At 39.6% G+C, this 18,077-nt stretch overlaps 1 protein-coding gene across 1 annotated transcript in view; it reads left to right on the top strand.

The window, feature by feature from the left end:
• Positions 1-17,287, top strand: part of mtnr1c (melatonin receptor 1C) — a 250,982-nt gene extending 233,695 nt beyond the window's left edge. The window contains exon 2 of the mRNA XM_039766290.1: positions 14,981-17,287. Within this exon, the coding sequence (XP_039622224.1) occupies positions 14,981-15,843 (863 nt within the window). The 3' untranslated portion in view covers positions 15,844-17,287. The remainder of the gene's footprint in view (positions 1-14,980) is intronic.
• Positions 17,288-18,077: the final 790 nt, after the last annotated feature.

The raw sequence follows: 18,077 nt of genomic DNA, 5'->3' as shown, positions 1-18,077 counted from the left end.
ATAATAAATAATTTTTTAAGCAATTAGATTCAACCATAACCTCATTTATTTGGAACTTAAAACATCCACGTATCCAAAGAACGACCCTACAAAGACCTAAGGCAGAAGATGGCATGGCTCTACCCAACTTTCAGTTTTATTACTGGGCAGCAAAAATACAAACTGTAAAAACATGAACATGGACACAAACAAATGAACATACACAGGCTTGGTCAGCAATAGAAATAAAATCCTGTAGTACTTCTTTATATTTCCTGCTTTGTGCCTCAATAAAAGTTATCACCAATATACTAACATCCCAATTGTGCTTCGCTCACTCAGAAAATGAAACCAATATAAAAGGCATTTTAAGATGGAGAATCTTTTATCTGTGGCACTTCTGCATGAGAACCACCTTTTTCAATCCTCGCAAACTTATGCAATTTTTAATATCTGGAAAGCATTTGGGATTAAATTACTTAGACATCTTTATATAGACAACATCTTTGCATCCTACGAACAATTACAATCCAAATTTAACTTTCCAGCTACACATTTCTTTCACTATCTTCAAATTAGAAACTTTGTTAAACAGAACCTGCCCGACTTTCCTCATCTCCCTCCTTCCTCCTTGCTGGAAAAAATATTGCTCAGTTTTGAGGACTCAGACAGCATTTCTGCAATGTATAAAATTATTTTACAGTCCCTCCCTTTCAAAGATCCAAGAGGACAATGGGAAAAAGATCTATCACTCAACATATCAGAAAAGGAGTGGAAGGTAGCAATGCAGAGAATTCACTCAAGCTCCATATGCGCAAAGCATACAATTATTCAACTCAAAATTATATATCAAGCACATCTGTCTCACCTAAAACTCTCCAAAATGTTCCTACCTGCGAACGCTGCAAGCAAGTCCCAGCCTCACTGGGTCACATGTTTTGGGCCTGCACCAAATTAACATCATTCAGGCAGCCTTGGTGTCACAATCCCTCCTAACCCTTTAACAGCTGTGTTTGGTGTTCTTCCAGATGGGCTTAAAGTGCAGAAGGACAAACAAACTGTGATTTCCTTCACTACACTATTGCACGGAGACTTATTTTGCTAAACTGGAAGAATCCTAACTCTCCTATTTTAAGTCAGTGTTTAACTGATGTTTTATACTATTTGAAATTGGAAAAAATCTAATTCTCACTTAGAGGATCTGTGCAGAACTTTTTCAAAACCTGGCAGGATCTAATTAATAATATATTAGAATAAGCTCTTAATGCACCGAGGAAGCAGATTCTCTCCCCATTTCTATTTTTTCTCCATTTATCTGATATGATACAAAAATCAGATCTGACTCAAGATGGCAGTGTTTATATGATTCCAGCAGGAAGAGGCAGGTCCAGGAGAGCGAACAATAGAAGAGACGCCAGCCATGGAATGGCTATCAGTTTTCCGTTCTGCGGAGAGAGGAATAAAGAAGGATTAGACAACAGCACATACCCCTGGTTAGGCAGGTAATTACCATCACTAGAGTCCTTAAGCTGCCTCCTATGGATATGCATGGTGGCACGAGGAATAGAGAGAGAGATCATAATAGAGCATTTTACGCCACACAGGTATCCTAATATCAAATGCCCCAGAACTGTGTTTGCTGACCTTTTATGCCAATGCTCTGGAAGACATGACATATCACACTCTCCCAAGTGACTACTCTGGAAAGTACCGCCATGGCAAATGCTGATGCAATCACTGAAAATTAGTGATGCCCATCTTGCCCAAATCATAAGCTAAATTGTGTCACAATAAGACTTTATTAACCCTTTAACTCAGCCCCACTGTTTTGGACCATTCGTAGAGATCAACCAATAATCCATCCATCTATTATCCAACCTGCTATATCCTAACTACAGGGTCACGGGGGTCTGCTGGAGCCAATCCCAGCCAACACAGGGTGCAAGGCAGGAAACAAACTCCAGGCAGGTCGCCAGCCCACCGCATGGCACACACACACACCATACTCCAAGCACACACTGAGGAAATCCTTGCAGACACAGGGAGAACATGCAAACTCCACTCAGGGAGGACCCGGGAAGCGAACCCGGGTCTCCTAACTGCGAGGCAGCAGCACTACCCACTGCGCCACCATGCCGTCCCTCAAAAAATAATGAAGAATTAAAAAAAATAAAATGCATAAAATCATCAATTTCTCACTGCTGTACTTAAAGCCTGTGGTGGGTTGGCACCCTCCCCAGGATTGGTTCTTTCCTTGTGCCCTGTGTTGGCTGGGATTGGCTCCAGCAGACCCCCGTGACCCTGTATTCGGATTCAGCGGTTTAGAAAATGGATGGATGGATGTACTTAAAGTAGTTTGCAGTTAAAATGCTATATTGCATACCTCAATAACACGTTGCAATATTTTTCTTTCTTCCATCAAAAAGTGGGCTGAATTGTTGTATCACAGTAACACCTGCCCTCAAACTCCGAATGGCTTTCTTGAATGTCCTAATTCAGTTGTGTACAGTTTGACAGACAGACTATTAGCTACTAAATGTATTTCAGCTTTCAAATGACACAACTTTCTATCTTTCGGTATGAATTTTTTCTAAGAACGTGTGTGAATCTTGTAGCTATTGGTGCTGTGATTTGCATACACAGTATAATTTATTTTTTACCAACTATATATGTTCTAACAGAGTAAGATCTGCACTTCTAAATAATGCACAGACCATGGGTCTTCAATAATGGATATGTATGTTATGGATACTTATTTAAAAACAATAAAAGCAGAGAAAAAATCCTGTTTTTTGTACTGCTTTAAATCAGTAAAACTAGACATATTTTCCAACCCGCTATATACTAACTACAGGGTCATGGGGGTCTGCTGGAGCCAATCCCAGCCAACACAGGGCGCAAGACAGGAAACAAACCCTGGGCATGGCGCCAGCTCACCGCATGGCATGCACATACCAAGCACAATTTAAGGTTGCCAATGCACCTAACCTGCATGTCTTTGGACTGTGGGAGGAAACCAGAACACCCAGAGGAAACCCACGCAGACATGGGGAGAACATGCAAACTCCACGTAGGGAGGACCTGGGAAGCGTACCCGGGTCTCCTAACTGCGAGGCAGCAGTGCTACCCACTGTGCCACCCTACTAGACATATTACTTGTAGATATTTCATAAGTCTTTTTCGGGGTGTTCCTGACACAATCTCTGACACTTTCATAGTGTTTGGAATCTTATTCCAATACCTATGGATATTAAAACAACTTTCAAAGGGCTTTATTTTTGGTAAAAATGGTACTGAATTTTGCAACTCATTTTGATGCAACATATGTGTACAACGTAGCTAATTGCACAGGTTTAAAAATTCTGAAAGAGAAATATCTGACATTTATTGTTATGTGCAGAACATGAATTTTGAGTGAAGGATGATGATGTTACAGTTGAGGCTGAGGCTGAGTTTAAAGGGTTAAAGTTCAACTTTTTAAATATTGCATAAGGCAAGAAATGAATGTGAAAATCGCATTCCTTGAGGGCCAACTTCAGCATTCCATATATAAAACATGTATTCAGATCTGATAGGGAAAGGCAAAAAAATGAAAATGAAACAAAATAGCTCATTATAACACTTATGTTAATGGAGGCTTCACTTGCAACCCTTAAGACTTGAGGTTAGGTTGAGAACTGACTCTATTTTTGTTGAGCGTGGGCTTGTGTATGAGTGTGCTCATTGTTATTGCATGTTTGTATAGATCTGCTACAAACTAATGTTGCTCAAGAAATAATTAAGTCTATCAGAAACTAAACCTAAAAGTAAACCTAGGAATATTTTCAAGTAGGTGATATAAAGTCAAACAGCACATTGATGTTGCTGCCTCACAGATATAGCGTCATGAGTGTGAATTCCGTGTCTGGTCATTGTATATGTTGGGTTTACATTTATTTTATGGGTATGAGTGGGTTTTTCTCCTACATACCCACAGGCTGGCATTTTTGGTTTACTTGGCTGAGTGTGGGTGTGTGCTGGACTGAGACCTACAATGGACTGGCTACTTTGCTCCTGTTGCTGTCAAAAGAGGTTCTTACCCCTGCAATCCTGATTTGAGCTAACTAGCTAAGTAGTGAGAATATTGTATTGTAGAGATATACATCTACCACATGATAGGCAAGAATTCGATCCAGAGGTGGTACTTGCCTTGCAACACTAGCTTTTGGCATTAATTCTTCTTCCAGTAATGTCTTGAACTTTTTCTCAGGCTCTTCACAGTCTCATATATTTAAACTCATCCATCTATTTAATGGCCTATTTTTAAATCGTAAACTAAATTATTCTACTACTGTTGGCTCCTTTTCTTCTCTGCACACAAATATTTTGAACAGTATAATTAGTCCTTTGTCTTTGCTGAATATCATAATGATTGTCGAACAAGGAGTGCCAAAAAGGACAACTGCCAAAATATAGCTTGATAGGCTTATAATTACATTGTTAAGAAACTGAATGTAAGTCTTTATTGAACCTGCGTTCATTTAAAAGTACATCTGTAATGTATGTTTTATACTCACCTGCACGTATCTTCTTAAAAACTCTCAGGTTCACCTTACTATGGGATGCTTATTAAACTTGTTGTTTCCCAACTTGTATTTGAAGCAGAACACTTTCTGAATAATTAAAGTTGATAATCTGATTTTTTTTTCCTCTGTGAGGTTGTATGGGAGCATCATTCCTCATTAGATTGTGATTTTAAAGGGGTAATGGTATTGAGCTGTGGAATGAAGTCCCACGCCAGCTGCTGGTGCTCCTTTGCATGGCCACACGTGGCAGCGTTGATAGCTTTCCAATTGTAAATGATAATTGATTCAGTACAATGCAGAGATGATGAGTTAAGCCTGGTGGGCATACCACTTTATAAAAAAATTACAAGTTAATAATTTAAATGTTTATTTATCAGTCAGCTTTAACTGGTGGAAATTCTGCCTATTTTTAAAGAGCATACAGTCCTGCTGAGCTGTGTAGTTTGGAATGGAGGGGAAAATAGTGGAATGAGGGTAATCAATGAGTTCATTAATTAATTATCAGCTTCACCAATAATTAATGAAACTTACAAGTAAATCTTTATTTATCACCAGTAACAGCGTACTGCAGAATAACCTGCAGTGAATACACTTGACTTGATCGTACTCCGCGCCTGTACGCATCCGCCGCATAGCCACTCTACTGCCCACTGCCAAGAGTTGATTCTACAATAAAACAAAATGAAAATAATCCATTCATCCATCCATTTTCTAACCCGCTGAATCCAAACACAGGGTCACGGGGGTCTGCTGGAGCCAATCCCAGCCAACACAGGGCACAAGGCAGGAACCAATCCTGGGCAGGGTGCCAACCCACCGCAGAAATGAAAATAATAAGAGTAATAATTCCAAAACTCTTCTCTTTTAATATAAAGCTGTAGTGCAGAGTTTCAGCATAGTATATGTGTTCCAAATTTCAGGCTAGAGGTTATTTGATTTTTGACCTTGACCTTCCTGTGTTGATCTTTGACGTTGGAGGTCAATCATCACCCCGAAAGCGGACAGTAGATGTCATGTAGTAATATTTGTTTGTGAGCTACAGGTGATTTTAAAATCCTGGACAGACAAATGGACAGTCATGGTGCCGTATTATATAAGAAGAGATACATTTCTGTGATTCAGTATTCCTGGACATAGAAATTGTATTGCGGTGAATGAATCACACTTCTTTGAAGAAACAAAATTAATACACCTTATTGATAAACACAAGGAATGAAGAAATAAAGTATTTAAGGTATATATACATTTATATATATATATATATATATATATATATATATATATATATATATATATATATATATATATATATATATATATATAAATAGTTACTTATATATTACAATATATATTGTAATATATAGTCGAATACATGATAAAATTTGGGGTGTCTCCTTGACAAAACCCAGTTTAATAAATCAAAGAAATGAAAGTTGAATAATGAAGACAACAAATAAGGATGGACCTTCAGGGTCCATCTTGAAAATGAGTGCATATGTAAAGGGGGCAATGTCTCTTTCAGTTTGGGGTTCTTTAGTGAGCACCTACACCCAGGTTGGCTTGGCCTTACTGTATGTATCAGGAGCTGTGGAAGAGCCAGGATAGGAACAGGACGTTACATCTGTTGTCTTCTGGCCATTCTCCAGCATTTCTACAAGCAGAAAGAGAAAAGCAGTCAGCAATTGCACCCTCTCCAGGACAGGACAGTCTCTGAAGAGCCCCCAAAAACGCTCCCTAAACACAAACATGCCTGACAATATAAATATTTCAGCTTGAAAGATGGGACATGACACAAATCTCGATTGCTTTACTCTTAGTCAAAGTCTTAGTCAAAGACATTCAACTAACATTAACAAACATGGCTCACTCTTTACCAGAGATTTCTAATTTATCTTGACACAGTTTTTATGTTATGTGAATTAGCATGAATCTTTTGGTACTGAGGAAGATAAAAGTGACAAGCAAGTACAGAGTCCAACTATTTCAGAGAAGCCTGTTAAGAGTTTAGGGAAGGTGTTTGACAGCTCACTGAAGGATGCTGCATCTATGCATGTAAACTGTGCAGAGTTGGACAGTTGGCTGAAATCCATAGATGAGTCTGGATTACCAGTGAAGTTTAAGGCTTGGCTGTATCAGCATAACATTCAGGAAAGTGAGCAGCCACCTCATGAGATGACTGGGGCTGCCAAAGAGACTAAGCAGCATCACTCTTTATAGTCATTGCAAATTACATCTGTCTCCTGAAGTCCCTTGAAGAGGAATTCAAGGTCACGAGTACTGGAAAAACAATACAGTCCAGGTACTTAAATGATCTGAAGGCAGCCAAAGTTGGAATAATAGTCAAAACAGAAAGGAAATGTAGGGCAGAGGAGGCAGTTCAACAGGCTAGATGGGGTGGTGACATGAGGACAAGCTAGACCAAGTTCTTTTAAGACTCAAAACCATCAAGGGAAGACAGAAACAGCAGCTAGTACAGCAGGAGGTAAGAGCAGCAGTAGAGGAAGGAAGATCATGCAGGGCAGTCAAGATGATGAAACAAGGATCTTGGATTAAATGGGAGAATGTGGCAATTAGGTGACCTGGGCTGAGATATAGAAACATGCCAAATAAAACTTTTCATCCAGATAGTGTGTGCCGTACAGCCTGCACCATTAAATCTGTACATATGGAGCAAAGCCAAGTCTCTTGTCTGGCAACTGTGGAATGTTGGACTACATTTTCAGCAGTTGCTCCAAAGCACTTGGCAAAGAATATTACAGATGGTGTCCTGGCCAAGTCCTAAAGGCTATTGCTGTAACTAACAGCCCAGTACTTGCTGCAGCCAACCATACCTGCCCCTCTAAGCAGACAATTGCTTTTGTGAGAGGATGCAAAGACAACTGAAGTTCCCCAGCCACATTGCTTTCACTAACTTGTGACCAGACCTTCTCATCTTGACTAAAGCTATCAAGCTAGTGGTAATGTTGGAACCAACAGTCCCATGGGAAGAACATCTAGAAGGGGCCTTTATGAGAGGAAAATCACCAAATACATGGGACTGGTCAGGCAATGCCAACAAGCTTGATGGAAAACCAGGTGCCTCCCTGTGGAATCTGCTAGCAGGGGCATTGCAAGGCCCTCAATTACGTGGACATACAGTAGAAGGGACCGAGAGAAGGAAAGCCATCTGTAAGACCACAGAAGAAGCAGAGATAGCTTCTTAATGGCTGTAGCTCAATAGAAGAGATATGTGGGATCTGGTTAGTCCCAGCTGGGTCACTTGGATAAGGGAGTATGATATTGAAAGACGTGAAACACCTAGTGATTCCAGGTACATCACTGATGACATGTCTAGTTCCCTCAGCTGATATACTCACTCACTGCTCACTTTGAACTTTAGACTTTTCGTTTTCTCCTCTGCAACATCGTGAGCACCTTCCTAATGTAATAGATGTCTTCCTGAGAGTTTATGCACTGAAAATCCAATTTAGAAACTAGGCTTCTGCTATCTACATACTAGTTTTACAACAAGCAGATCTTAGAGCTAATGATCCTCCAGTGCTTTGGAGGAATTCCAAATTGTATCCAGCCTCAATAGTTCCAACAAGAGTAAGCACACACACAAAAGAGGATAAGGTAAGAACAAGATCAAGAACAAGTTCAAATTTACTTGCATAGGTACTGCTGAGGTCAAAGCCTCATAGGTACATGGTGTTCCCAGAGATCGCATTGCAGACATCAATTTGCACTTACAAAGCCTGAGATGAATATCCTTCCATGTGCATCTTTGTCTTGTAACACTTGCAGAGAACTTACTACTTACTAATATTAATATTGCTGCTTACTGATATGTAGAAAGATAGTCAAACAGATGATGCTACTGGTAAAGCCGAAGAAGGATCTTAGTTCAGTTCAGCAACTCAAAGTGTCTAGAAATGTTGACTTCCTACCACTCTACCTGGTTAGCATCTATGTCTGTGCTACACTGGTTACTTAGGCAGAGCATGCTTGGTGCACAACTAAAAACCTAGAAAAAAGGGCAATTTTACTTTGTCCTACAATGGCTGAACTTTTAAGGACAGAGAGTTTGACCCATATGTTGATCTACAGCAAGGCCAGGAAAGCAAACTGTGAGAATAGTGGTCAGGAAATTAACATTGTCTGCTTTTTCACAAAATTCTACACATAAGGCTGATTACTGACTTATGTACAGTACCATGCTGTAAGAATCACTGAATTGGATTAAACATGAATGAAAGGGGATAATGACACTTTACACTGGCACTGTAATAGTTAAATATGAGATCAAGCAGCACAGATGATGCACAAACTGCTCAAATGTCCTCCTGTCTAAAGCTGTAAAAACCTCTGCCATTGTCTCCCTGAAAAAGAAAAGGATTATTGGGTTGTTCGGCTTTCTTTATGACTCAAAAATCCCGTTCCTGTCCTTGTAGGTCAATTGCTATGATTTTAATGAGCAATGCTTTCATTGATTTTTGACTGTGTCGACCAGGTATGCTCTATGAATTAGTGACCCTCCAAGTTGGACTGTTGCATTTATTTTAGAATTGCGCAGTGGGCAACCTGTAATGTTTGTAGTGCCTGTTGAAAATGTCAATTTTTTCCTAAATCAGCTACACAGGAGAGTCCATGCAGGCTGCCATGGTCATTAATGCTGCTTTATAATTAAAGCAGCTGTGTGTGCCAATTGCTGGCGGAAAGAAAAGGCACTCCCAGGTGGCCAAACATCTGTTACATCTGCCAGCAATTAGAGTACAGGCAGTGCTGCCAGTCTGTCCACTGAGGAATCAGGATGGCCTTGCTAATGTGAAATATTCTGTAAAAGATTTCCTTTTGCAGGTTCCATTTCCTACTGTTTTTTTTTTTATATGACGGGTTTGAATCTTCAGGAATCTTTCAGAAACATACATACTCCATGGAGTTTCTGTACAGATTTCCTGTTCTAAGGTGACTTAATCATTGTGAAGCATCTGAATCGCCTGAAGGTCATCCATGGATATAGGTTTGCATTTTAATAGGACTCTATGCACTTCATCAGAAATTGATTGTTAATAACATTTGTACAGCATCACCAGTAAGGACGAGTAGATTTCACTGAAACATTCACTCTGATTAACAGAAGATGAGATCAATCATATGCTCCATGAAGCATATTATTAAACTTCACATGGCCTTTAGCAGGTGATGCAACAAAGTATGCTGGATCATGGATCCAGTTTCACGAGTTTGATTTCCACACTAGGATTTTGCCCTGTTTTTCTCCTATATTACCAAAGAAATGAAGATAAGGTTAATTAGCAATGCTGAACATAAAAAAATTCAGAAGTTTTACTTTTTGAAAATCTTCGGTGATAATGATAGAGTGCTTCAAGCTGAACACAAGCATGAATTTAAATTGACTGTATCACGCTGGAATTTGAAGAAACATGGAATCAACTTTTATTGAATTTAGGGTGTTTAATAGCTAAATGTGCCCAAACTGCATTAGTTCAATTGAGCTAAAATATTTTGCTGCTGGTCATCTTCTGATACTTCTTGTTTTAGTGTCCAACAATAATCAGCCACCATTGATGGATTCCACTTGCCCTGATACTGCTTTTCTATCATTGCCATGCCCTAGTGAAAACTTTCACTATGTTCGGCACTGAGTGTAGCAAGATTAGTATCGACGAAGTCCAAGTGCAGAAAATGAATCTTTAGCGACATGTTGTCCTTCATAGTTTTGTATGCTTGAAGTATTTTATCAAACAACTGGCAGAAGTTTGGTACTCTGTAGGTGCCAAGAAAATTCTGAACAATATCCTTCAATGCCTTCCATTCGGTTGTCTCCGGCCCCACTAGCAGTCCTTCAAATTGCTTGTCATTGATGATGTATCTGATTTGCAGACCAACAAAAATGCCTTCCTTAATCTTGATGTCAGTCATATGATGAAACTGTCTCTTTCTGTCTCTAATATCGAAATCCTTCACCTTTCTTGCTCATTGCTTTCACAAACTTTTTCATAACTCCAGTTTATATGTGAAGAAGAGGCAAAAATATCTTTTTTGGATTGGCAAGTGCCACGCTTTTCTGACCTTGAGCCAAATGTTTGCTGAGTGGCCAGTTTGTCTTAATGTAATGAGACTCTTTGGCACAGGCATCCTATTCACAAATGAAACAGCAGTACTTGGTATATCCGAGCTGCATTCCGAATTGCAGTGCCACTACTTTATAATCACCATAGATGTTCAAATTGTAGATGTTGTATGGTTATAACATGAAAAGGCAGCACTGTGGTGCAGTGGTAGTGCTGCTGCCTCTCAATAAAGAGGCCTGGGTTCGCTTTCCAGGTGCTCCCTGTGTGGAGATTGCATGTTCTTCCCATGTCTGCGTGAGTTTTCTCCGGGTGCTCTGGTTTCCTCCTACAGTCCAAAGACATGCAGGTTAGGTGCATTGGCGATCCTAAATTGTGGCCTGCCGTTGGCTGGTGCCCTTCCTGGGGTTTGACCCTGTGTTAGTATATAGTGGGTTGGATAATGACTGACAACAATTGAAAATTTGAAGATGATTTTTGGGATTGTCAGATGAAAATCCATAAGATACAATCAAAAGTGTTCAAGAAGCTAAATCTTTATCGTTCAGTGCAGTTGGCCTCAGTGTGTGAGTGGGCCCTGTGATTATCTGTCCATGGCTCTCTCTATCCTGTTGTGTGCCCAGTACTGCTGTGAAAGGCCCTGCTGAATTGCATACGTGGGTTTGAGAGTGAGATGAAACCTGGCTGTTAAGAGTTAAATGAAATATAACATCAGTTTTAACCGAAAGGGACTTATGCCGTTATTTTAAGAACTGTGACCCAATCGTGTTCACATTTAATTTTTTTTACTTTATCTCTCCAATCAACACAGCAATAATGCCTTATAAGTAGTAATAAAAATAAGAAATAATTCCTGGCAATGATGTCTTTTCCCAGGCTCTGGACTGTGTTACCCCTGAGTCTAAAACAGTCTGGAAAATATGACTTTAAATTACCCTTAGGAGAAAATACATAGAATCATTTGCAACTATGAGCTTCTAAAACATAGAATCACAAATCCCCATAGTTAGAAAATGGAAGAATGCAAAGTGTTTTAATAAAGCTAATTCAATAATACAGATTAAGACCGTTAGAAGAGTAATACGCCTAAACAGTATAGTGTGATATCCTCTAGTGCCCACTGATGGGTCTTTCCACAGGCTGTGTAGGACAGTTACAAGGATGGGATCAGAAGAATAAAGAGCGAGAGATGAGAGACAGGAAAAAAGGGATGAAGGACAGAGAGGCAGCCATGCTGACAGAATGAGAAAAGCTCTTGAAGAATGCTGATGTGAAAGGGACTAAAAAGGAAAACAAAACTTTAGCAGAATGCTAAAAAAAACATAGAGAAGAGAATGGAAAAGCTTTAGCAAAACACTAAAAGGAACAGAAAGAAAAAGCTCTAGTATACCGCTAAAGAGAGAGTGAAAACCATATGAAAATGCTAAAAAGATACAGTAGATAGATAGATAGATAGATACTTTATTAATCCCAAGGGGAAATTCACATAATCCAGCAGCAGTATACTGATACAAAAAACAATATTAAATTAAAGAGTAATAAAAATGCATGTAAAAACAGACAATAACTTTAAATAATGTTAGCATTTACTCTCCCGGGTGGAACTGAAGAGTCACATAGTGTTGGGGAGGAGCAATCTCCTCAGTCTGTCACGGAAGCTACTCCTCTGCCTGGAGATGACACTGTTCAGTGGATGCAGTGAATTCCCCGTGATTGACCGCAGACACAGACAGGGAAAGCCCCAGCAAAACGCTGAAGTGCCATGACCGGAAAGCGAAGGTAAGTGCTGATCACCTGAAAGTGGGTGCATAGGAAAAGAAAAGGAGAAACAGCCTGCAGGTTGACTGTCAAGGGGAATACATGAAGGGAGAAGGAGTGTACTGCAGTAGGACACAAAGAGACTTGAGAGAGGAGAAGAAGCAAAACACTGAGGTGAATGGAAATTTTTTAGTGAGTCAAAGACACGGGAGTCGGGAAGACTCAAGTTCAACTCCGGTAAACCGCTGGTGTTTTTTCCTGACGGGCTGAGGTGAAAAGTCAATAGGAGATAAATGTGGTGAAAGCAAGAAATTGATGCAACAAAGCTCTTTTTTTTTCTTTGGATATCAATTGGCTTGGGGTAAAACCTCAAGTGAAGAGGCCAGTTCAGTTCTGATTTTGTTTGTTTGGCCACCACACACTCAAGTTATGGTTTGGAGCCCCAAAAGGAGAGAGAATAATTATTTGTGAGCGGTTTAATTTATAGGGGGTGAGATCACCAGTAATAATTGGGAGGGTGATATATATTATTGTAAACGAGTAACAGCGTACTGCACAATAAGGTGCAGTGAATACACTTGACTTGAACATTCCTAGCTTTCATCCTCTTTCTCTGTACATTTACCATTTGTTTGCTCAGAGTTTGATGCACTTGCTGCTTCCTGAGCAGCTTTTCTTTTTTCCACCCTAGCGGCCCGCTTCTTCTCTTCTTTCATCGACATCTTTTCGTGTTAAAACTGATTAAGTCAGTGTTTGTGTTTCAATTACTTAGTACATTTTTCTTAATTGTTCACTTAAGCTGGCACTTTCAATCTGCCTCAAGAATGATTTAAGATATTAAGAGGTAGGGGAAGTGACGGCGAAGGAGGTAGGGATGAGCACTGTGCCCGTATGCATGTGCCGCCCGGCCGCCCTACTGCCGACAGTTGATTCTACAATAAAATAAAAATAAAAAGAGTAATTAAAGTCATCACCTCAAAAGTGGACAGTAGAGGTCACATAGTATATGTGTTCCAAATTTCAGGTCAATAGGTGAAATGCTTCGAGAGCTACAGGTGATTTAAAATCCTGGATAGACAAACGAACAGCCATGGCAGCGTATTATATAAGAAGATTGAATTTTTGTTACTGGGTTTTATTACATGCTGTATATAATTGAATTTTATAATGTTTAGGTATATATCACTGTTATTTTGAGCATTTAAGTAAAGATAAGGTTTTTTTGTAAACTTGGAGTAAACTGTGAATTTGTTATGTTTTAATAGGTTAATGTGCCCAGTCTATGTTGATAAATGAAGTCAATACACTTTATGTCCAGGCTGTGTTAGTTAAAGGCTTCTGTCCACTGCATCCAGTCTGCATTAATAAGAGTAGTGTCCATTGTACGTCTCTGCCTTTTGTGTGTGCTTTGTGCCAGTAAGAGAGGTTCCTGCCCAGTGTATTCAGTCTATCAGCTACAGAGGTAGTGCCCTCGCAGTTTTGCCATATGCCTTTTATAGGAACACTTTCAAGTGCTACTTTGATTTTCTCATAAGCGAGAACCTGCCATTCTCATTTAGCCCTTGACCTCCATCTCCATTTTGTCCCAGTCGGTGACAATATGACAACTCCATGCACAATGTGTTCAGTCAGTGTACTTAAGAATCACTGCCTTCTATTTTCACTCTGTGTTAGTAAGAAAGGTCTGGGCGATCCTTGTTGAACATCTATCAATAGAAATTATTGCTGCCCAAGTCACCTCTACGTGATTATGTAAGAATCACTGTCCCTTATTACCTATGTTGCGTTATTTTCCACTTGTAATGAAAGGACAGACCCCAGTCCACTGTGTCTCACCTGTTTTGAAAAGGTATGATAGGTTGGTACATTTTACGTTCAGTCTGTCTGAGAAATTACCTACCTACAGGATTCAATGTGCGTCAGTAAAAGTGGTCACTGCTCCCAGCGCCAAGTCTATGTCACTAAGTATGGTTGGTATACCACTCTGTGCCAGTAAGAGAGGCCCATTCCTTCTGTGTCCAGCATGTGTTAGTACAGGCAAATGCTGCCCTTTACATCCAATCACTGATCGAAGTTTCTGCACAACATGTTTAACCTATGCTAGTAACTCAAGCCCCTTCCCACTGTGTCCAGTCTGTTAGTGAAAGAGCAGCTGCTAATACAGTAACTGGGTCAAGTATGTACCAGTAGCAGAGGCCTTTGGCATTTGTTGTCCATTCTGAAGATCATTAGCTGTTCTATTTTAATTATTGCTTTATAAGTTTGATGTTTTAGTTACTGTTGCCTTAAAATTTTCTTTGATTCTTTTCTGCAGCTGTTGCAGCACTACTGTACTATTAGCAAGAATGTTTTCGACCATTTATTCTTATTCTTTTCATTAATTTAGTCATGTGAAACTGCTTTAAAGTCAGAATTTCTTTGTTTTATTTTTTTGACTTGACGGAAAGATTGCTGGGTAGGTGCGCTAATAGGTGGGCACATTGATGGTTGGGAGGATTGACAGACAGATCAATAAGTGCATGTCTAGAATTCTAATCATTGTATCTTAGGTTATATGTCCAAAGTCCACCATGTAATGACTTTTCCTTTCCTTTTTTTTGACAGGTAACATCTTTGTAGTCAGCCTATCCGTAGCTGACTTGGTCGTTGCTGTTTATCCTTACCCCTTGGTGCTTATGGCCATTTTCCACAGTGGATGGACTATGGGAGATGTGCACTGTCAAGTCAGTGGCTTTATTATGGGGCTCAGTGTTATTGGCTCCATCTTTAACATCACAGCCATCGCCATCAATCGATACTGCTACATTTGCCACAGCCTCAAATATGATCGCCTGTACAGCCTGAAGAACACCTGCTTCTATCTCTTGCTGACATGGGTCCTTACAGTTATTGCCATTGTGCCAAACTTCTTTGTTGGGTCACTGCAATATGACCCCCGTGTGTTTTCCTGCACGTTTGCTCAGACTGTCAGCTCTTATTATACGATTATTGTCGTGGTTGTCCATTTCATTGTGCCATTGCTTGTAGTGTCCTTCTGCTATCTGAGAATTTGGGTCTTGGTGATCCAGGTCAAGCACAGGGTCAAGTCAAGCAAACAAAAACTGAAGCCCAGTGACTTGAGGAACTTCCTGACCATGTTTGTGGTCTTTGTCTTGTTTGCTGTCTGTTGGGCACCCCTCAACTTTATCGGCCTGGCTGTTGCAATCAATCCTTTAATTATTGCACCAAAAATCCCAGAGTGGCTTTTCATCACAAGTTACTTCATGGCTTACTTTAATAGTTGCCTCAATGCAGTTATTTATGGGCTGCTAAACCAAAACTTCCGTAAGGAGTACAAGAGGATCCTGTTGGAATTCTGCACACCTAGGATGCTGTTTGTGGATAATTCTAAGTGTGGGACAGAGGGAATCAAGAGTAAACCATCTCCCGCAATAACAAACAACAATCAGGCAGAGGTGGACTTATAGAAGACTTGAGTTTTTTACTTTTGTTTTCTATCATAACTGTCTTAAAGAGAAATGGTTCTTTATAAGCCACAGTGTATTATACCTGCTCTGCTAATAATGACTCATTTATTATAGCTAATTTTATTATAATAATTGTGGGTATCCTGTGCCTATATTGTTTAACGCAAGAAATCTTTTCCTTCCAGATTTTGGTTGACTGTGAAATGAGGAATGAATTCACAAAAAGAAATGGCAAACACAAAAAACAGCGAATTCAATCATTTAAAAGATTATTTTGCAGTTTAACTCCTTAGCAGCCACTTTTTTTAAGCAAAAGCTACATAGTGTACAAGATAATAATTATCTTCTTTTTTTGGTTCATTTGCTTTCCTGCATTCTAATTACATTTAATGAGGTCTCTGACTCTGGAAAACTTTATAAAGTGGTGCTCTGATGAGCTCTGTATTTTATTTTGCTAAGCTGTCCCCATTCTGCACAGTCCTCAGAGACTCCAGCTGCTGCCTGCCTTCTCAGTCCTAAGATCCTGACTTCAATTCTGGGCTGTTTCACTTTTTAGAGTTCTCCCTGTGTGTGCTAATTGGTTTTATCAGGGGGCTCTGTGTCTCAATATGTTTTAGCTTGACAACTGAAAATGTGGTATTGTGGGATCCAGTCAGTAATTTTCAAAAATACTTATTAGGATGAAATATTTTAGGTGTATAGAAGGAAATATCAGAGATTACAGTCCATGCAGAGCTTCTTGAAAAAGTATTCACATCCAGTGATTTTTTATATTTAGCTGTTTTACGATTTTGATTTTGAAATATACTGAACTAGTATTTTTCCACCTAGTGATCTGCAAGACATTGCACACCATAACATATCACATGAATAATGTATTTAAACTTTACACAGTTTTACACAGCTGAAATTATCAGGGACTACATGGGGGTGTAGTGGGTATTGTTGCTGACTCGTGCCTCCTGGATTTAAATCCTGAACCTGTGTGGAGTTTGCACATTGTTCCTGTGGTGCAGGTGCTTTTCTTCATGTATTTCTTATTTCCTCGTACATTACCCCAAAACATGCAGGTTGTATTAATTGGTGCTTCAAAATTGGCCCATGTGGGGATGTACATGAGTGGGATTTTCAATGGACTTTCCAGGACAGTTTCTTGTCTTACACCCAGTGCTTCTGGGACAGGCTCTGCCATTCTTTTGGCAGTGATTTGGCCTAAGCAAGTCTGAGGATGAGGCTAAATTACAATCTGTAACAAAATGTAACTTTCTTTTGTCACATGAATCAATGTAGGTGTATCTTAAAATACTTCTCATGCTGAATTCAAATATCTCATTAGGCTTTCTCTATTATGAAGAATTTTAAGAGACACATCTCTCTATTGTAAAAAAAATCTTGCGACAATACAAGACTTTTTTCCTGCGACGAGACGTGATCTTTTTAAGAGACACAGAGAGACACTTTCACTTTCCACGAGACGGACAAGTCACGTCATACTTACAACCTTTGGAAGCAAGTCACTTGATACACATACAGAGAAGGTTAGAGATAATAGAAGTAGGAAAATTCGAAAGTCTCAAAAAATGAAAGTAAAGATTGCATTAGCGCAAACAAACTAAAAATATTACACGGAGAAATAACGGAACAGCGAAAAGATATTGAATATTCAGGTGCTGTACAGGCTTTTAAACGTTTGAAGCCACGAATGAAATGCAGATCACGCGGCACGGCAGCAGCAACTATCCAGCAGCTGATCAAGCAAAGAGGAGGTAAAATAAAACTGTATTTGTTTCCCATTATATCACCATTTAAGAGGGGTTTCAGGGGTGCGTACTGTCCCCCATTTCACAAGGGCGCATAGCACTGGTGGGGGGGAGGTGTTGGCGAGCAGGAGGCAAAGCCCCCTAGTAGTTAAAATTTACAAAACATACATTTCCACTATATATGCCTGATGGAAATGTACACTTTTCTACTGCAGTTGGCCTCAGGAGAATCATTTTAAAGGGGCCAGCAGTATTTAGTAAGCATACTAAGACTACACTTGCCTTGGTGTCACTTTTCTATTTCAGAAATGTTCTGAAAAATCTCCGGAAATGTCCTGAAATGATAGTCACCGACTCTGTGAAATATCTAGGGAAAAAATCTGGATGAGAGCACAAGAAATGAGCTTTTTCAAGATATGTTACATCCCATTGCTTTGTATAACTTCAAAAACTCATCCATTATTTCTTGGTAGT

The sequence above is a fragment of the Polypterus senegalus genome, chromosome 10, assembly GCF_016835505.1.
Source record: "Polypterus senegalus isolate Bchr_013 chromosome 10, ASM1683550v1, whole genome shotgun sequence".
NCBI lineage: Eukaryota > Metazoa > Chordata > Cladistia > Polypteriformes > Polypteridae > Polypterus > Polypterus senegalus.
The sequence above is the reverse complement of the archived record's forward strand: the minus strand, read 5'-3'. Positions and strand labels throughout refer to the sequence as shown.